This window comes from Scleropages formosus, chromosome 20 (assembly GCF_900964775.1).
Source record: "Scleropages formosus chromosome 20, fSclFor1.1, whole genome shotgun sequence".
Classification (NCBI taxonomy): Eukaryota; Metazoa; Chordata; class Actinopteri; order Osteoglossiformes; family Osteoglossidae; genus Scleropages; species Scleropages formosus.
The window spans coordinates 4,030,344-4,052,402 of NC_041825.1; the positions used below are offsets into that span (position 1 = coordinate 4,030,344).

The 22,059-nt window shown below is 38.8% G+C and overlaps 1 protein-coding gene across 2 annotated transcripts in view; it reads left to right on the top strand.

The window, feature by feature from the left end:
- Positions 1-210: 210 nt before the first annotated feature.
- LOC108923930 (myosin-binding protein C, fast-type-like) overlaps positions 211-22,059 on the top strand; it is a 37,508-nt gene continuing 15,659 nt past the window's right edge. Inside the window, exons 1-12 of one of the 2 annotated variants that reach the window (XM_018734990.2) lie at positions 211-317; positions 11,497-11,517; positions 11,970-11,990; positions 15,538-15,609; positions 15,731-15,879; positions 16,041-16,158; positions 16,973-17,021; positions 17,170-17,229; positions 18,172-18,338; positions 18,644-18,776; positions 19,986-20,110; positions 21,502-21,607. In XM_018734990.2, the coding sequence (XP_018590506.1) occupies positions 296-317; positions 11,497-11,517; positions 11,970-11,990; positions 15,538-15,609; positions 15,731-15,879; positions 16,041-16,158; positions 16,973-17,021; positions 17,170-17,229; positions 18,172-18,338; positions 18,644-18,776; positions 19,986-20,110; positions 21,502-21,607 (1,043 nt within the window). In that variant the 5' untranslated portion in view covers positions 211-295. The remainder of the gene's footprint in view (positions 318-11,496; positions 11,518-11,969; positions 11,991-15,537; positions 15,610-15,730; positions 15,880-16,040; positions 16,159-16,972; positions 17,022-17,169; positions 17,230-18,171; positions 18,339-18,643; positions 18,777-19,985; positions 20,111-21,501; positions 21,608-22,059) is intronic. The other variant, XM_018734993.2, reaches the window with a different exon arrangement.

The window sequence follows — 22,059 nt, forward strand, 5'->3', positions numbered from 1 at the left end:
GCCTCGTCTTTATAGTGTATACTTTACACTTCCATGACTTCCTTCGCTGCTGCAGCACCATATCGGTCTCCTTCTTTTCTCGGGTGTGCTGCGCATAACTCTCCCTCCCTCCCTTCCTCGGTTTTTTTCCCCAGGGGGCTGGGAGACTTGAAATGCCCTGGGGGGCGGTAGGGTGGGGTTCAAAGTGAGAGTAATAAAAGGAGTAATGGAGAGAAGGGAGCCTACACACACGGACACAGAGCACAGAGACGCAGCAGGAGGGGCACAGAGAGGAGGAAGACTCTGAGAAGCAGCCATGCCTGCACCTAAGGAGCCAGGTAAGGTACCGGTGCAATACCGCACCTGGCGCTGCCGTTACCCACGGAACACAAGCACTGCTCTCTGTTGACTGGAGGCCATCATTTCACTCGCCAGCCTTTTCTCCCTATTGGGATCGAAACCCCTAAATTTAAACAGTTTAACGGTTCATCAGACCTAAGATTAATGTTGCTGAACAGTTATTAGAGATACAGAAGAGGACGAACGTCATGCAGAGTAATCCGGGCGGTTAAGAAACACACTGAATAGTAGCCCTCGGTCCTGGTGATCGTGTGCCTGTTAAAACAGGGAGCCGCAATGAACCCCATTTATGATATTGAACTGGATTCTGCTGGAGGCTGCATCTTAGTGCTGTAATTAATTCCCTGGAAGTTTATATTTATGAAAGAAAATAGTGCATTTTACAATTTGATATGAAATGATGTATTACCTCTTCTTGGGCCGCTCAATCCCAATGCACAAAAAGTTTCCCATGGTGTGGTGCTGATGTAAAAGAGACAGCAGCTAACAGGCATATTTGTGTGAGAGTGTGTGCCTGAGTGCACACACACGCGTGTGTGTGTGTGTGTGTGTGCAAATATAGAAAGGTTGTACTCTGAGCCAATCTCCACGGTATTCTAGTCCTTATATGGACTTGGCCACGCAATGTATAATTATACAAATGAAGAGATGCAGTGGCAAAGACACGTTTGTATCACACAGGGGTGGAGGGAGCAGGTCTGTATTGTGTGAAGAATAATAATTTGCGGTGCAAAGCTGTGTTTGCTGATCTACCTGGGGCAGTGTGAAGCTTGCTGCTAAGAAAGCTGCGATATGTGCGACACTCGGCTCGGCGAGAAGCCTTATTGCATAGTAATTCTGTCAAACGCAGTATCACATAATTTGATATCTTGCAGACGGATAAGCCGTTGGATCAAAGATTTATTTAGAATCTCACAAGACAACTTTAAACTCTAAGCGGGCTGAGCAGAGCAACAGCCTTGCGGACGGTTACAAGTGTATGATGATACATTTTTCGCCGGATTAATAAGAAAGCTGCATCATTGTATCAATTAAATGTTTTTGCCGGATGAAAATGTAAATTAAATTATGGAAGATTTAAGTCTAACCAGTCAACTGCATATTGTACAATTTACTCCATATATAGTATATTATGGAAAGATTTAAGTTTACCCAGTCAGGCATATACAGTAGTACGGTTTACCACATATATAATAAACCATGGAAAGATTTAAGTGTAACCAATCAGCCGTGTATAATATTACTCAAAAGGTGAGAGTCAATTTACAAAAGTGAAAGGAGAAACTTAGTGGTCTGAAGGATGGATCACTAAGGGGTCAGGGGTCATGGCACCTCTGATGCCTCACTGTTTCTGATCTCAGTCATGGAGGAGCTTATTTATGAAAATACTAAGAGTATCTCAGTGATATTTACCTTCCCGTCTGTACTGACAAAGAATTTGTACCATAAGAATGTACCTATTTCTGCCATCAGTCTAAGTGACATGTAACTATTTCAAAATTCATTCCGACTCTGGTTAGCCTTTAGGTTACCAGGCGTCTGAGAATGCAGCCATGAAAATTAAAAAAAAAAAAAAAAAAAACTCCATGACTATTTCATAATTTTTATTACCATTTCATGACTGTCTCATAATGTTTTAAAAGAACAGCATTTACTCAGTCTGTCAGTTTCCTTCCGCTTTTCCTGGTGAGGGTGATGGTTGTATTAATTACAACTGGAGGAAATATATTAGTGAGTTTGGAGCCTATTTCAATCACAGGTGGTTCTCAACTGCTCATGGGCTTCGATTCCAGGTTCACATTCATTGTAAATCACAAATCGATAATACGTAAGGACATATAAACAATTAATACGCATAAATGCTATGCATAACAGAGCTTTCTTTCATTTTCTCACAAATTTCACACATTATTTGTGTTAAAATAATACTAATACCCAGTACTATAATATGCAGTACTCATATTTCCATGTCACTCTTTTGTTTTCAGTTTCATTTCTTAATCTTTTTTCTTTCACTTTTTTCTTTTCTGCACCACCAGGACACTTGTTTTTCCTAGCTAGCTATTGCAAGAAAAGATCTTCAATGGCATGACAAACAAGATCTTCAGTAAATAAAATATTTTTCTAACTAAAATGCAATCACAGTAATGACCTGCAGACAAAGTATAGAACTTTGTATAAAATATTCAACATATGGTCCAAATGTATAGACATATGCTCAAATAGCAAATCACACACACATACATTTTCAGAACTGCTTGTCCCATACGGGGTCGCGGGGAACCAGAGCCTACCCGGCAACACAGGGCGTAAGGCCGGAGGGGGAGGGGACACACCCAGGACGGGACGCCAGTCCCTCGCAAGGCACCCCAAGCGGGACTCGAACCCCAGACCCACCGGAGAGCAGGACTGCGGTCCAACCCACTGCGCCACCGCACCCCCCACTAATAGCAAATCAATACATAGATATTTATTTCCATTACATGTGATGCAATTCCATTAACAAGAATACATATTGCAAGCTGTCATCAAGCATGAAGAGTCATTAATGTGCCAAGTCACTGTAGAGTGGCATCAATGTATGTGACTCTACAATGAGGGTTAATGTAATTTTATGCTTAATGTTATTTTTCATATGAACTCACAAGGCAGAATTGTAATGTTAGTGCTATGGATACAATGGCGTTGAATTAAACAAGAAAAATTAATGCACATACTGCATTAATAAGAAATATGACGATGCACTGCCAAAAAAAAATGTGGATGCCGCATTTTGACATTTTAATCATTTTGAATAATTTAACTAAGCGTTTAGCTAGCAGGGTTGTAAGCAATTTACAGTACAGTTCTTTTCTTTATAAGAAATCAATTCATTATCAGATATGCATGCTCAGAGATGCTGAAGGTGTAGACTAAAAGTTACTAGCTGTTGTATTGTGTGTCTGGTTCAGCGTAATAGTGAGAGTTGCAGCTTGTGGATCCAAAGGACACGGGTTTTAATGGCCACTCTTGCCCTAGAGCCCTTGACCATGGTACTTAATCTGAATTGCTGCAGTTGAAATATAAAAGGCTAAGACAGTGTTAGCTACTTTAGAGAAAAGTGATAAATGTGAGCTAAAACCACAGGTTCTAAGAAGGACCCAACTTTGATTCCCATCCCTGGGTGTGGTACCCTTGAGAGAGGTGCTTCAACAGAATCAGTGCAGTTGGATAAATTATTGTAAGCTGCTTTGGAGAAATGTGTCAGATAAAAAAAAAAAACAAAAAAAATCACAGTTTTTAAATTTTTTTATTCTAACTTCAATGCTAAGTGCATTCTTCAACCGAGAATCTTGCAACGCATTGACTGACATCACCATTTAAGGTATGTCATTCATCAGTTTAACAAGTCACCTCCCGTGGCTTAAGGTCTTGAGATGAGACCCGACCAATCAGGGTAACTAGGAGACACTTTTAGACACAGACACGCAGCTGAGCACTGGGCTAAGTTTGTCAGATCTCCAGCCGTGTCCAGCTTCAGCTGTGGTCAGTCTATTTGACCGCTGAGAAAAGCTCACTCCTAAAAAAATTGCGTTGCTCCATGTCATTAGAGGGCTTCTCCACAGAACATGATTGCAGGTGACAATCTGCCCCTCGCTGTGGCGTAGGAGTGTGCGATGGCATGTTGAGCAGAAGTTCGCCTTGGGCTGGAGCTCAGAGAAGACTGACTAGCTGGCTAGGCTGAGCGGGGCTCCAGTAATGTGATCAGTATGACGACAGGAGGTCAGAAATAGGAGGGGCAGTCACATGGCAGCTAGAGAAGGGAGAAAAACCAAAATGATTTCAACCATGGAGTACAAAAGGGAAGTTGGGCAAAACTGAGCAAAATAAACTGATGATAACAAATAAACAGATATGAGAGAGTGGGAAACACTGGTGCTAAGGACAGGGGTTTGTGACCTGATGGTTGCTGGTTCAGATCCTGCTGTCGTGCTCATAAGAACGATCCTTGAGTTGCTGGTATTCAGAAAGGGGAAAAACATAAAGAAGGTGACAAAGTGATCTCCAGTTGCCTTAGTCGTCTTATGACCGGGATCGAGCGGATTGGCAAATTGTTTATAACCCGCATGCGGTAGAAAGATGGGATGCCAGCGCACTTGAATATAGGCCTGTGATTAGCAGGGATTGGAGGGGAAGGGAGCGTGTGAAAGACGTGCCTGCGGTGACACTGTGCGAAATGGAATAAGAGAGGGAGGACCGCACCCGTGAAAGTTTTCTGGACACCCTCCGTCATGCTTTCCGTGAGCCCCCCCCACATTAGCTTTACCGCTCCTTCTCGAGTTTCCGTCACCGTGGTGATTTACAGTGACATCAGATCGCTGCACTGTTAAAAAGGGAGCAGATGGCTCACAGGGGGAGAAAGCCACTCTTATTTTGTCAATATCAGACATATTTTTATACATCAGCGTTGAAGTTAAGCTTTGAATATACTTTCAAATTTGTATGTTAGGTTGTTTCCATTCTGTATTAATGTGATTTTTGAAATGTGGTGCGTGAATATTTTTCCAGCCCCTCTAAGTGCTAAAGCATTAATTTAAAAAGCCGAACTCGTTTACAACTCCCATCTTCACAAAACATCTATCTATTATTGTACTCATTGCAAATTATGTTAATTTACCCAAATTCAAATTTTTTAATTCCTTATTTTCGTCTATATATTTCAAAACCCAGTATGCTGAATTTTTTTTTTTCTCTTAAGTTTTATGTTGTGCCTATTATATCATTTTATTGTGCTGTACATTGTGGAGACAGGACAGTCTCTCAGATTTAGAATTTATAATCTGCTAACAAATAAATGCAAAATTGTTTCACATTTTATGCAAATTTGAGAAAATACAGTATAATTTAATAGAAGCTAATTTGTTCATACAATATTTCATTTATTGTTTTATGTCTATATGGTCTTTTACCTTTAAGTCTCACTTCCTTCCACCTTCTCCACTTCACTTTTCATATCAGTTATGGGGTTTCATTTCAGCATTTAAGTCACATCATTTTTAACCAAACCCATAAACTATTTACTTTTTAGAGAATTAACCAAATATTATTGACACCAGTGTTTGATGAGCACAGGAACTGACAATACACATAACTTAAAAAGTAAGGGGTTTTACAGTTTACTCCAGAGATCAGACTGATATTTTTTAAGCCCTCACTCACTGACTTAATCCCCTCCCCGCATAGTGATATTGCATTACTGTGATATTACATTCAGACATTTTGCCGCCCTGATGTGATATTACATACAGCACTAGCATATCAGATTTTATTACACTATCACATTCCTCTTCATCAGTAATAAATAATAAACACCTCTGGCCCTCTGACATATTGCTTCTTTTTCTTTATTGATTTATACGTTTACTTACATTTAGCCAACCCTTTTCTCCGAAACAAGTTACAATCTAAACTCTTTATAGTATTTACCTATTTATAGCACTTTGTAACTTTCAGTTCAACTATCAGTTGAGGATAAGAGCGCTGTAGCAGGAGGTGGGATTCAAAAGCCGCTCATTTAAGTCCAAAGGCGGCAGTGCTAACCGCTACACCACCTGCTGATATATTTTCTACCTGAAAAGATTTTTTTAAAAAAAGAAAACTGGACTTTTGAGAATGAAGACATAATGAGTTATCAATGTATTGGTTATTGTATGCATTTTATGAAATGTGCGTTTGCTTCAACCCTCATCCCTTCACTTTCTCTCTAAACTGACTCTGTTACGCTGCCCCTTCCCCAGCCCTGCCCCGACCTCCTATAAATATTGGTAGATGTAAAAATGGAAAGGGTGTCTACAGACCATAACTCTAATTGTCGGCACATGATATGCTACCCGTCTCCCTCTGTTTTCCTTCCACTCCTCCTCCTCCTTTCAGTTAAGGTCTATTTTTGCAGGTCTTGTTTCCCGAACTCATGTTTTTTTTTTTCCCTCCTTTTTAGTTCCCCTCATGCAGGTTTCTGCAGCTCAGCTAATCCCAGTGATTTTCTTTAATCTTACATCTCCGATCAGGGTTGTTGTCACCGAGCTCTTCTCCGCTGGTCCCTTTTCAAACCTCTCTGCCCATTTTTAGTCTTCTCCTGTCATTCCTTCAGATGCTTCCTCCACCCACATTGCATTGCCGTGGCACTATCAATCTTATCAACACTGTCAGACCACCAGCTGATTTACTGATCTCTTAAATCGTACCTACTAATGTGCCAAAACACACGTACCCTAATGATATAGCCCTACATTGCTCCTCTATGGAAACCTGGCAAAGCCTGTCATGATGAAACGCATTCTTTTCCATCCAAGTACCAGTATTGCATTTAAATGCTTTTATTTACATTTACATTTATTCATTTAGCAGGCACTTTTCTCCAAAGCGACATACATCTCAGAGAATGTAATTATTTATTTATTTTCATTTTATAAATTTAAAAATACTTTTATTTATTTTCACTTTTTAATACTACAAGCACAGGCTGGTCACCTTGTCTGGTCAACATGTTTCTGTGTGTAGGTGTGTGTCTCTAGTCATACATCACAGTACGTCTGTGGTCTGTTGGAAGAGTTAGTGTGTGTTCCAACTAAACACCTGCACACATGCAGTTACGAGCTACTCCCGGTTTCCAGAATACATGCTTGTTTTCGGAGTAACATGTGTCATTGAGTACGAAGGAGAAAAATTGACTTGACACGTGCACGTAGCATGAAACCAAACACTGGTGCTGATTAACACATCACCGAACATGACAGCCCATCGAGGCGCATTAATGCATGGGTCCATGATAGCCTGCTTCGCAAAATCAGCAAATGAGTTAAAGTACTGATTGACTGTCAGTACTGAAATGTGTGAAAATGCTAATTCCTGTGGAAACATAAATAAATTAAGAGCAAAGGGACAGTACTCATAGACAATGACCTTTTCAGCAAATTATAACCTCTTGGTATCTCACTGTTGCCTTAGACAGGGTATTTCACTGCGTATTTTTATTCAAAAATACTAAATAAAATACCAAATTAAACAATATATGATGTTATTATTAGTAAATAATAAAATAAATTTAAAAAATCATTCTATGAATTTAACATAGAGACTGTGATATAAGAAGCAGCTCCAAATTTTACAAAATGTAGCTCAGGATAAAACAGAAATGGGAAAAACCTTTCTGGGGTAAAAGAAGGTACAACTTCATTTCTTCCCTCCTGATGTTTTCATTAATAATGAAAAGCATATTGTCTGAGGTGCTTAGTTTATGTCAAGATCAGACGTTCTTTGTCTGAAACAAACATCTAGGCTGCACTCTTAAATAATGTTTTAAAATTGATTTCACAGCAGCTGCTAACAGCCCCATCATGGAAAGAGGGTGTTAAGTCTTCTGCAAAACAGTAGTCCAAGGGATATTAGACCTAGAGCTTAAGGCCATGTGAAAAACTGACAGTCACCAACAATCCTTTTCAAAAACGAAGGTGTCAAAAGGCAGAGAGAGTCCGCAGTGAACATTTTAGGAATGGTGCTTATAACCCACATGTGGTGGAAAGATAGGATGCCATCTCACCATGTGCCCCGGTGCCCTTTTCTGTGACTGCAAAGTCAGCTGTGACCTTTGGACGGCACGCCTGCTGCACTCCCATTCTGGCACACACTCACATTTTTTGTTTACTGACCCTTCTTTTCTTTTTAAAGTGACTGAAAATCATCCCGTACTATTACATGGTCGCTAAATATTTTCTTCTTCTGCAACTCCATGACGAAAACCCGAATCAACACGTTTTATGCCTTGTAAACATAACAATCTATAGCCAGTTTTTACATATTTCTATGTATTAAGATGTATCAACAGTTCCAGATAATGGCTAATTACAAATTGTTACGATTACTTGTTAGAAAATGTACAAAAACAAATTAAACTAGAAGGAAGCTGTTATATGTCTTTTTTTATACAGTAAAAATGACATGGTTTGGATTCTAATTTTTTATTACATGGTATAATAATGCTCATCTTTGAGCTTCTATTCTGCTAAAATTGAAGAAACAAATAGCTATTTCATTTGTATTTTGTCTCTAGAAAATATTTTTTGCTTTTAACGTATATTTTCGCTTTAACAAAATATGGCATTATCATCAGAAATTCTCAGGATCCGAGAAGATAAACGCTCCATTTGATCATTTCCACTGGGACTCGTCCTACCTCTTCCAAATTCTTCTACATAAGTGTAAATCCGTGAAAGCTGTAAATGTGCCCGCCGATTTATACACAGCGGGAAACAGATTCCCTTGTATCAACAAAATTCCACTGGTAGCTACATCATTCCTTTAAACTGTCCCAGAATTCCCAGCAAAGAAAATCCTGGAGCCAGTATTTACGCACTGGCACTGACACTCCTGTTGCCTTCATAAAGGACATGTGACTCTTTGCCTCCATCAGTGCTTCATAAATGAATGAATGATATTTATGGCATCACCAAGTTGGGTTTTTCAGCATCAACAGAAAGAAATATAGAAGATTAATTCTTAGTCACACGCAAACCGCTAGGAGAAAAGGGCATTTTTTTCAGCACAGAGGCATCCAGAATGTCCGGAGTTACATTACACTGACCCTTTCCTGCCAAGTCATTTACAACACTAAACTACTTGCAATGATTTATCCATTAATAAAGCGGGGTGTTTTTTTTTTTTTTTTTTTTTTAGTTGTGTATTTCAGGGTAAATACCTTGATCAAAGGTGCTGTAGCAGGTGGTGGGATTCAAATGTTGGTCCTTTGAGCATAAAAGGCAGCTCTCTTCCCTTCACTATTGGCTGATATGTCCTGAAGAGATAAAACATCTTGATATTTGTCTAACTGGAAAATGTGACTCTTATTTGATCCTAATTTTTCATCTCATGAAAATGATTGTTTGTATGGTAGAGATGAGAAAATTCCAATTGAACAATATATTCTTACAAATAAAAAAGAGGTTCAATGAGCTAACTTTATTATTAAATATATTATGTTGCAATGACCCGCGTTACGGTGTTTAGGCAGGAAGATGTCTTTGGTGTAAATAGTTGCATTATGGGGAAAAATGTGAAATGTGGGTATGCAACCACTGGGGGGACTTCTGGGGGAAATGATGGGATTACCGTGTTTGCCAGGGTGTTGAAAGGGAGCCTGGGGGTGCTAGGCAGGCTAGGAAGGCTGGCTTGAAGTAGAGGTCTTGGAGGAAATGGGGTCCATAGACTGAGAGCAATATTTCCTTGTGAACTGATGTTCAAAAAAAAAAAAATAAAACTTTTGAGATAAATGCTTACTCTGCATCCTTTTTTGCCTCATCCAAACCCATGGTGCTGTGTGCCCCCATATATTCTGATCTGAAGACATATATAAGCATTATATACAGTAATGAATAGCGGCATGTATTTTTCTTGATGATACCATTTGAATTTTAATTTGCCGATACAGCAAATGCTTTTCTCCAAAATTACTTCAAATTAAGAAATTAATATTAATAGGTTGTGCACTAGTACAACAAGTAAAATCAATAAAGAGCAGCTTTATTTCATAATTTTTATTTAAGACAAGGAGGTTAATGTGATACTGTTGAAGTCAAAGTAAATTACTATATATAGGGAAAAAATGTAATTCTAATGCAGCTGTAAAATGGTGATGGGGTGTCACCCTTTCCTGTACCCTTCCTTGCATCCTATACTACTTGTATGGGCACCAGAACCCTGCACTAGAACAAGCAGTTATCCGTGATGACTGATCAAATGAACAATGGTAAAGACTGTCTCAATCAGTTCAGTTTACCATTCACACTTTCACAAATAAGCTTTTGACATTTGGATCAGTTTTGATAATTTCTTTTTCAATTAGTCATTTCATAAGCAGTCTGTATTCATATAAATCCATCCATCCATGCATTCATCCATCCATCCATCCAAATCACGTTGATGTTGGTTCAGAGCCTATGCTGGAAGCATAAGGCAAAAGTCAGCGTACATCCTAAATGGGGCTTCAATCTACTGCAGAGCAGCCACACACACAGACACACACAAACACTCACAATCATGCACACAGAAACACTTGTCTTTGGACTGTGGGAGGAAACCCTTGGAAACACAGAGCAAACATTCAAACTCCACACAGACTGAGCCAGATTCAAACCTATGTCTGAATCCACAGCCCACAGATATGAGGTGCCAATGCCAGTGTTCCACCTCATTGAAAAGAATATATACAATTATGTTTTTACTATAGAAGAATAAAGAGGATTAATGTGAATAAGTAGAGAGTAATAAATAAATAAATTATAAAGAAACCCGCGGGAAAAAACCAAAAGCAAAAGGACAAATGCAAATGCTAAATTATCGGTGAAGTAGCTATTGTTTCGGAAATCCTTCTTACTGCACTCTGCATGACTCCTGCACAGATGAGTATGTAACTGAATGGTTTTAAAATCTATGGCTTACTGTTAATATACACTTTCGTACATTTTTTCAAGGTGAGGTGTTTCTACTCATTATCATATAAATTTATAAAAATATGTATTACATGGCAGTACACATTTTGACTAAAGACTAACATTGAAATTGCTCAATGTGGAAACAATACAGGCTGCAATTCAAAATTACCTCTTGTTTGGAATTTTTATGAAAGGCACAGAAAAAGAAATCTACAGTACCACACTAGATATGAGAATAGAGTTGGGAAAATTTTAAATTCTGCATAATCACTTTTAATCGTAATATCGCATTTCAGATCCTTAGTTTACCTGAACCCAGAGAAAAATGAGGTGTTAACATGACTTTATACTAAGAAATGTTCCACTTGGCAATTAATATCTAGTTTTGACTATATCAGGAATACAGTCTCACACTTTGGCTTCTGTAGAGGGATATAATATTGCAGCCAGCTGAAACACATATAAATCAATCTAAAGCTATTCATAGAATCATATGCGTACAATAAATGGCCACTGCAATAAGGGCAACCTTCCTCCCTGTACCGAAAAGCAAAAACTGTATAAATATGTATATTTAATTATTTTCTGATTTTCTGCTAACATTGTTAACCCTTATTTGTGTTCCCTTAATCCAGTAGTTACAATGATCAGTTTTTCTGTCTAAAGTCCTATTTTTTCCTTTGTTTTTCAGAAAAAACTCCAGAAGGAGGGGGTAAGTCAGACACGTAACGTGTTCTATATTTTATAGGACTGGAGTACATTGGTTGTGGTTAATGTTTTTCCATCACATACAGAATGGCTAGAGAGTGAATTAACAGAACACAATAGGGAGTGTTATTTATATGACTAAAAGCAGTTTTATGGACCATTGGTACGTCATATACAATATTAACATGTTCTATATTGTCTGCTAAAATAGGTGTGTCATTTTCAAATATGTATTCTGATACCCAGGTAATGAAAATGGTACAAACTCTGTTTGGTGTGTGCAAGTATATATGTGGGTCTCTGTATGTGCACAGGTACAGAGAAAAACAGTAGCTATATGTGTATCTTGGTACCTACCGTACTTCTGTGTTTTGTCTGTAACACCACTTTTATTTTCACATTGGCTTGATCTTATTTATTAATGACTGCACCTCAACTGTTGTGTCTATTGAATAGAAAAGTCCTCTGAAGCAGAAGGTAAGGGAACACAGAGAAACACCTACTGAAATATTCAGCATCAAAATACAGCAGATGTGAATGGTTACCATGCACTGGTACTGGTCCTTTGATATGAATACAGTCCATCCTCACTATTTCAGACTTTTTGTGCTTAGGAAAGGGGAAACAATTACAGAGAAATAGTTATCTGCAGTAAACTCTTATCTTTTAATGATATTATGGCCAGTTTTGGTCATTATGGAACTGCAGTCAATTTATGCCATAATTAACTATATAACGAATATAAATTAAAATATATATATATATATATATATATATATATATATATATAAGAAATACTATAATAAATACTATGGATTTTCATATGTAATAAAAATACTGTTGTAGACTCGAGCAAAAAGTGCTTGATGTAAAAACAAAATCTGTTTATTAAGGGCTTACTTATACACACACACACACACATTTTCAGAACCGCTTGTCCCTTACGGGGTCACGGGGAACCGGAGCCTACCCGGCAACACAGGGCGTAAGGCCGGAGGGGGAAGGGGACACACCCAGGACGGGACGCCAGTCCGCCGCAAGGCACCCCAAGCGGGACTTGAACCCCAGACCCACCGAAGAGCAGGACTGCGGTCCAACCCACTGCGCCACCGCACCCCCATTGGCTTACTTATATTTTATTGCAAATTAAAACTCTTTGCAGATACAACTGATGTCAGTTCTTGTTTGTAGACGGTGTTCAGTGCACAATCCAGGCATTATAATACAACTTATTTCTTTATCAACAAATCTTAAGTACTTATGACTTTATATATATGTATATATATATATATATATGTGTGTGTGTATATATACATATCCTCAAGACAAAAAAATACAGCCAACAAAAATGCTCTATATTGCATAGTATTGCAGACAGAGGTCTGAAACAGTCAGGATGGCTTGTATTGTTTTTCAATAGAGTACCGACATATGCCATGCCATATGTGATCGTGAAGCCATGCCTTTGAATGCAAATAGGTAGTATGTACAATAGTTGCATCCAGAGTCTCATACTGGTTTTGCTAATGAGGTTTTACCGCCGGTCGACATGTTTCTTGACATGTCAGGTTTTGTGTGTCAGAGATCTGTCTGTCTTTTTCACTGTCGCTGTGTTACACTGTATTTCAACAGATGCCAGTGAAACACCCTTCAGCCACTGAAGTGATCTCATTTTGTTATCAGAGTGAAGCGCACACTCGAGTTCTCACGGTGTGTGTGTGTCTGTGCGGAAGTGTGAGACTTGAAAGATGGAATTACATTTCCTCCATGCTTCTGCCATGATCAATGTAAATACTTATTGTAGACTTTCTGTATGTATCTCATTAAATACACTCACTCACTTACTCACTATCCATACATGCTTATTCTAAAGCAGAGGCATGATGGTCCAGAGTCTATCCTGGGAGCACAGGATACTAGGGTAGGTACGGTACACCCTTGATAGATGCCAGTCCACCGCAGTCATTAAACGGAGCAATCAGCATTAAAACATAACATGTATACGAAGCAATTTTGCAGCCATGAGTCATTATATACTGTGGATTTCATCTTGTCATTTATATGAAATTGTAGCCCGATACGGAGGCAGCTCAGAGATGTCACAGCTTTTGAGATGCCAGTTGCCATAGCTGTGACCCTGTAGTAAGGGATCACTGGACATCTGCCCTAATTCACAAGCTCAGTCTGACTGGGTGAGTTGGCTATATAAGGAAGGTGCAGAAGATGGGAAGACCAGAGGGTCTGATGGTCAGCAGGAAAAGAGCAGTAATGGTTATCCTCTGACAGCCGTACTGTTAGTGTATATGCAGTGTTCAAAATGGCATTTGGAAAGGTAAAATATGTAAATTTAAAAAAAAAAAAAAAAAATGCTATATTTTGCTCTCCACACCATAACAAGAAACTTCTACGTTAGATGAAAACGGTTTTATTCAAAAAGCTTGGAACAAATAAGAATATGGGGGTAAGGTTTCAACTGTGTTTTTTAATAGAGATCCTGCTTTATTTTTAATCTTGGATGAAAGACTCGTAAATGAAATCACACAAAAGTCGTCAGTAATGACATTGCCTTTCAATACACTGTACGTTTTCAGTCTAAGTTTTAAACCGACAGGTAAGGCTCGCCTTTGCCTTTTTTAAAATCTTTCAGTGCTTTCTGTAAAATGCTCATTGTAATGATAGATGATAGATGAAGATGGCTTTATATTACGACAAAATGTCTCAAGGTGTCTGAAAGACGCTTGTGAGCAGGCACACGATTCTAGTACAGTGATTGTGAGACGGAGGTCTGCACTGAAAACTTCCTCCAACAGGAATGCATTAAACCTCATCAAGCTGTTGTTAGGTGAGTGTAAGAGATAAGGTCTTATTCTTCATGCATGAAGAGCTAATTGTAATAGCTGGATTATCCAGGACCAGGCATTATGTCCTGTCCATTAAGTCCTACTTTCCTGGCACCCCTACTGACATTTACAACCTCTCCCTGTTTGATTATGAATTACAAAGAGGGTGCTGTGGACAAACAGAGCAATTTCAGTCACATTTTCCGTTTCCACCACGAGAGGGCCAGCGGTGTGTAGGTTTCACATGCTTCCCTCCCACGCTGCAGTGGGACCCAGGGGCAAAGTGTTTTCCCAGACAGGAAGCATACATTCTCCTAACAAAGATACTATTTCAAAAAACATAAAAATGTTAAGTTCCGTTTCCAGAGCACGCAAACTGTAGCTGTCTTTATTACACCCTCACAGAGCACCCCAAAGCCCTGCTCACTCTCAATGCTGCCAACTTGAGTAATGTCAGAATAAAAAGAGAAAGGATATAATTTTCCTTCTTTCTTTTTCATATTAGTGTGCTTGGGTTTTTGAAGAGTTTCTGGGACTTTTACTGCATCTGTGGTTACTGTAAACATTACTGTCTGTGCTTCCTGTTTGTGTCGTTTAAATATGTATGCACTGTATGTCAGCAAATGTACAACTGGGTTTATGTGTTTGAATGCTGCATTAACTATAAAAGTGGACTGGGGTATAACAGGTACAGTATGTCCGCTGGTGTCTCACAGATCAGCAAGACATGTTCTTGGAGTATAAAAAGATATAAAATATCTATTCTTAATAAAAAACTTCTCTACAAAATCAGATGTGGAATTTTTTAAAGCGGCAGCATAGCTATAATAATATTATGAGTTAAATAATACAACCAGTTGAGCAACAGCAGTCTCCTATTGCAGCCAAAGAAAGAGACATATTTAGTTTAACCATTAAATTTAATATCTCAAATATCATTTTGTAGAGACCAGGGTGAAGAAGAAGGTGAAGTTTAGCATTTTACATCTTATATTCACTGTAGGTAGTACCCTTTTTCTTCCAAGTGGGAATTTATTTTTCCAGCTGATGTGTTTTATGAGTATAGGATGAAGTGTTACCTTCTTGCATGTATGTCCTTTATTTTGTAATGACCACATGTATTGCATGTGACAACTGATATCACTGACTTTTTATGGCTCTACGCAATTCCACTCCTGTTTCAGAGGCTGCCCAAGATGCAACGGAGCTCAGTGGGCTCTTTTTGGAGAAGCCTGAGTCAGTTGTTGCCATAGCAGGTGAGGATCCAGACAAAAAACTTATGGTGTCTTGCAGATAGAATGAATCAATTTGTGTTCCACTGGTCAGGTGGTGTTGAACTGCTCATATGAGACAATCAATGAGTGACATTCATGCCAGGGAAGGACATGGTGTTCACTGCGAAAGTGGACTCCTCGAGCCTGCAGAGGAAGCCCACACTGAAGTGGCTAAAGGGGAAGTGGCTGGACCTGGGCAGCAAGGCTGGCAAGCACCTGCAGTTCAAAGAGACCTATGACAGGAACACCAAGGTCAGTGGGTGTTAATCTTAATATCCTTTTCCATCGCTGCTTAGTGTCTTCTCACATTGCCACTCTAGTCAGATTAAATTAGTTAAGTCTAGGTGCTGAGATGTTAAGTTACTGCTTGTGTCCACCGGAAACGTCTCCATTCGCCCTTGTGCTCCCTGCAGGTGTACACATATGAAATGAAGATCGTCAAGGTAGTCCCGGGAGATGCTGGAGGCTATAGATGTGAGGCCAGCGCCAAAGAAAAGTGTGACAGCTGTACATTTGAGGTCACTGTTGAAGGTAAGACACTCATGTTTATTGTCATCAGCAACTACATATAAGGGGGCATCTTCCAAAACAGAGACACTAATGAAAAACAAGCAGCTGGTTTAGCGAATAAGAAGGAGATGCACAACATATTCAGGAAAAATTGGCAAGATCTCAGGTGGGACTTTGTGGGTGATGGGCAGTTTACTTTCAGCATCACGGCAACAGAGAAATATGACACCATCTAGCTGGTGTAGCTCTTTGGAATGGGCCATGACTTTGCTTGTTGGTAGATCCGGTCGGTCTCAGGTGACATGAGAGCACAAAAATCCATAGCTGAAAGCTGCATCAAGCTGTCATGAGTCTATGGAGTATTCAAAGCAGACCAGAAATTTGGTGAAGGAGCTCATTGAAGATGGTCTGGTAGTATTTATCAGGAGTATGAGCCAAGGAATTTACTGGGCTGAAGGTTAAACTTGCTAAGAACTTTAGTGGAAGCAGTCAAGAAGGCAGCAATCCAGGCCACTTCCACCAACGTCAGTCTGTCGGGGTGGACAGGAGAAGCTGGCAGCAAACTTTTAGGAAAGCAAAGAGACAAACACCTGTCACAGTGCAAGCATGAAAATCAAAGTATGAGACTGAAAGTATTACAATCATAGGGGAATATCTGTCTCTGAATAGAGGCTGGGGAGATTATTTCCAAAGAACAAAGTCTGGCAGTTGTTTAACCACAGCAGGCAGGGAGGAGAAGAGATGTAAAAAAGGATCAAATGCGATTTTCAAGCAATTCTTCTGCACCAGGGAAACATGCAGATTTAAACACACATTACTTGTATTGTTTTTTCAGCTGCAGATGAAGGGGCACAAGTGAATATTCTAGAGGCATTTAAAAGAGCGTGAGTGTGTGCTTGCATGTGCGTGTCAGCATGACCGGTGTTAACACGTTCATTGTCAAACTGGGCTCTTCTGTTTCTCTCAAAATACAAGTAAGTCTGTATCTTTAAAATATTTTTGACTGTGAAAGCATCATTTTTTTTTCTCTAGGGATGCAGGAGAAGATGAGGGTGAACTGGATTTCAGTGCTTTACTCAAGGCTACGAAAAAGTAAGAGAGATTCTCTTTGGTCGTGTATGGTAATTAACATCAGTTGTCGTCACATATTGATGCAAAGAAACTGACTTTGATGGCCTGAATCCAGGCTGTTCACAAGGGACGTGTGGGTAATGTTGTTGCAGCACATGCATAATGTTATTGAAGAGGTGTGCAAAGCAGAGTATTACAACAGGGTTAAAGGGCACATGAGTTGACAGTGGGTTGGGTTGGGTTGCGTTGGGTAGGGTAGAGTCTGAAACCTATGGGTTGTTATGAGCAGACAAAATTGCTCGCCCGTTGTCCTGACTGAAGTTCTTATCCTCCTCAAGGCCAAGGCTTTCAGAAATGTATTGCAGGTTCAATTTTTACATGTCTGCAGTATACCAAGAGCACAGATTGTTTTCTCGGTCTTGCATGCCATTTTGTGTCGTGCGCTCATTGATCAGAACCAAATGCTGCTATATTTCCAAGAGCACAAGATCCTAAGATGCGATGAGAGAAATTCTCTTTTATTAAAATGTTAGAAAAACCACTGCTCAATATGATCCGAGCAAAATTGGGTTGAACAATGTGCCTCTTTACATTTGCAGAAGATGAAACCTTTGCTTAAAATCTTTTTTCCATTTTTTTATGTTTGTTAATCTGTACATCCATCAACGATAAAGCTCTTAACCACTCAAAGACAGAGGCTGAAATATGTCTTTTGGGGGAGGGGATCAATAAAATCTACTGAAAATTTGTTGAACATTCGCCCATTACTTGTTCTGCTATAGAAAAAACTAACAACGTTTTATACAGTCGTAACATAGAACGTGCAACATTTCAAACAGGCATACTTCATAACTTTAAGTTGCTAAATGGATGCCAACAAATTCATAACTGTCCTTACATGTTAATCTTTCTTTCTCTTGCTGTCTCCATTTCTCAATCTTGTGCTCTTTTTCATTCTACTAGGAAGAAGAAGGAGGAACCCAAAGAAGAAATCGACGTCTGGGAGCTTTTGAAAAGTGCACATCCCAGCGACTACGAGAAGATTGCCTTCAAGTACGGCATCACCGATCTCAGGGGCATGCTGAAGCGTCTTAAGAAGATGAAAGCAGTCGAGCCCACAAAGTGCGACGGTGAGGGGAGCACAAAGACCAGCGATGGGTTGTTTAACTCGTAGGAAAATATGACAGCTTGGAATCTGCTTCTAAAGGAAGGAAAACAGACCTTTCTACTTCTTATACATCTTCGAAATAAAGACTGATTTCTTGTGCAGCTTTTTTTTAAAAAAAAAAAAAAACTGGTGGATATTTCATAAACAAGTCCTATGATATCAGTGGAACTGTTTTCTTGCACTTTCAGTTTTCCTGCGTGCTGAACACAAATGGAATTATTTGTTTAATTTGTTAATTTAATTTTGTTCAACCACTCTTACTTTCAGCCTTCTTGAGAAAACTGGACTCAGCCTACTCAGTGGATAAGGATAAGAGGATTGTTCTGTCGGTGGAAGTGGTCGACCCCAACGCTCAAGTCAAGTGGCTGAAGAATGGGCAGGAGATCAAACAGTCTGCCAAGTATGGGATGAACAGTTTTTTGGATTGTACTTACGGAACGGGAAGGATTTGTTAAGCAAACTCTGTATTCTAGTATGTTTAGTTCAATTTGCATGTTCTTCAGTTTATTATTTTCAAAATTATCCAAACTTTAGTGGCAAAAATCAATGAAAAAAGTGTACAAGTAACCAACCCCCCTTTCAAGGCATGTCACAGTCAGAAAATGGTGATATAAAGTTATTTTAGTGTAAATTTGTTGAAATAACACATTAAAATAAGCAATAGAGTTACAAAATGACGATAAAAACCTAAAATTTTTGTAGCACTCAGGACTGTGGCCAAACCCACTCAACTGTTAATTTCACAGTATTTTTATTCCTGCCCATCAAAAGTAGAGACAACTGGAAAACCTTACCTTCATTATTTAAGGTCTCTTAAAAGTAAGTATAGATTATAATACATGTTTTCACACTATATCTGCAAATAATTAATGAATTTTAATATGTATTCATGGCACGCCTGCAAGCAACGCACACGTCGGCCAATTTTATTGGTAGGTCGTGCAGATTTGGTCATAGACACGAGTGTTAAGAAAAAGAAACTGGAGTGCAGTCACTAAAATGAGCATTAGTGAACATGATCCAAAAGTGGCACGGTTGTTAAAATGCACCATTGTGGACCACATATGCCATTAACCTGGCCTTGACTATATTTTCGAGTACTTATTTAAATGAGTTACATTTGGCAAACTGCAACCATTTGTGCTTGTGCTTTCCTTGTGAGGTGAAAGGGAAGTCTTAAAAATGAAATAAAATCTGAGTAGGCAGCATCAGGAGAAAATATTTGGCAGGAGCACACACTTTATTTTGCTAACCTTTAAAAAATTGTGAAGGGCAACGCTGGGTGGAAGTATAAGCGAGAACGTGAATAGAATATACAAAACCTATTGATTTAAATGGATACAGACACAGCAGACTGTTCTCAGCATGATGTAGGTGCTTTGACGGCAAATTGTTTCACAGGCCTTCTTGGTCTGACTTAATAGGTTTGGACATTTTGCTTGTGCTCTTTTTTCATTATGCCTGCATTGCTGGGCCTTTATGAATTGGTCTACTATTTCTGAATAGCAACTCGGTCACATTCAGATGTAATTTCCCTTATTCCGATCTACTTACGGAAGAGCTGAATTCAGTGTTCTCTCATTTTCTGTGCACCTTTCAAATCTGTCAGGTATATTTTTGAAAGTGTTGGAAATAAGAGGACACTCACCATCAACAAGTGCTCACTAGCAGATGACGCAGCCTACGAGTGTGTCGTTGGGGAAGACAAGTGCTTCACAGAGGTCTTTGTTAAGGGTAACGTATCTTATGTCTTTGGACAAAACACACACCCATGTAAATTGTTGCTGTAAAATATGGAGAATAAAACACAGAGTTTGTCTGCTCTCTCACAGTGTTTAAGAGAATGTTGGGAAACTACATTGCCAGAACTGAGATTGATATACAAATCATTATTACATTAAATCATATTATTACCCATGTAAAACTTTGCCAAATGTTAATATATGCGTATGATTTATAATTATATAATAGTATCCTCAATAAAAAATAATTCTGATACCTATTATTTCAGAAACTTTTGGACTTACTCACGTACATTAGTCCGAAGGCAAGACATCATAAGAACGCTAAGTTCTGGATTTCTCCCTAGTCACATGGTTTTAAAAATGGTCAAAGTCTTGGTAGGAAAAATGTGTACATGTCAAGTAATTTAAAATTGTTTATTTAAAACCCTTAAAAAACATGTAAAATAAACAAAAATAATCTGATGCATTATCATTGTATCACCCATTCCAAAGCTATTGTGTGGAAAAATTTTGTAGAAAGCGGCACTCTAGGTTCGGATGGGGCATAAACCAATGGAAAGACAAAGAAGGACACAGGGATGCCGTTCATTACGAATATTTATTGGAACACCGGCATACAGCAGAAGCTATTGATAAACTTATGGAAATAATGCTCTCAGTCCGAGGACCCCTTTTCCTCTAGGACCAGCACCTCAGGCTAGCCTTTCCAGCCCTTTTTAGCCTTTCTTCAGCTTAATCACAGACCCCAGCTGGCACTCACTCCTTTATAATCTCTGTCAGCACCCAACAACTATTTCATATTTTCCCCACAATTTCCAAGTATTTATAATAAACATCTGTTCCTGCTCGAACATAACACTCCTCAGTAATGCGGGCTGTTACAATACAGCTGGTCCCCGATTTATGATGGGATTACGTTAATCGAAACTCATCGGAAGCCAAAACTATCGTACGTCGAAAATGCAATTAATACACCTAATACACACCTCTGTGTGACAGACTTACAGATGCGGATCACTGTCGCTGCCCAGCATCGTGAGAGTGTATCGCTCTGTATATCGCTTGCCCGGGAAAAAATCGAAATTCAAAATTGGAAGTAAAGTTTACACTGAATGTCTATTGCCTGCTCGCCATCGTAAAATAAAAAAAAATCATAAGTCGAACCATCGTAAATTAAGCCTGTATATTATTTTAACAGCTGTTCGTAAAGTAACTGAAGATGAGGCAGCAATGTTTCTGTGTCATCCCTGACAATTTGTTGAACACAGGTTTGTAATGTATCCACAGTGGCCAATCAGTTTGTAGCAAATTTATTATTTATGTAATTATTACTTTTCTAGCAAAAGATTTAAACCCCACTCCCTTTGTTGTTATTTCCAGAGCCCCCAGTGACGATCACCAAGCTACTGGATGACTACCACGTGGTGGTTGGAGAACGGGTGGAGTTTGAAGTTGAGGTTTCAGAGGAAGGTGCCCATGTGAAATGGTCAGTCTAGTAGGTCCTTCTCATTCAAAATATGAAATGACAAATTGCTGTTTATAATCTTTGAGATCAAATAGCGACATTAATTTCTGCAGGTACAAACATGTATAATATTAAATGACTGGTTATTATGCATTTTAATTTTTGCTTCATATGCATCATTTATCAGCTATGTTTCACTGAATATTAATGTTATGCAAAGAAAAATGACAAAAAAGTGTTGAGTAATGTGTTTAATCAAATCAACAGTGTATCTCCTTATGGTGATTTGAACTCAACTAAGAAAATTAACCTAATGTAGATATCAAGTGATGGAATTTGTTAAATTCTTTAAAACCACATTTTCAGATGAGTGGGTCTAGAGTTATCCTGTTAGAACTAGTACCCAGAGTTTTTTAATAGTTTTAGGTTTTTTTATTATTATTATTAAATTAGCAAGATAATTAGGTCAAATT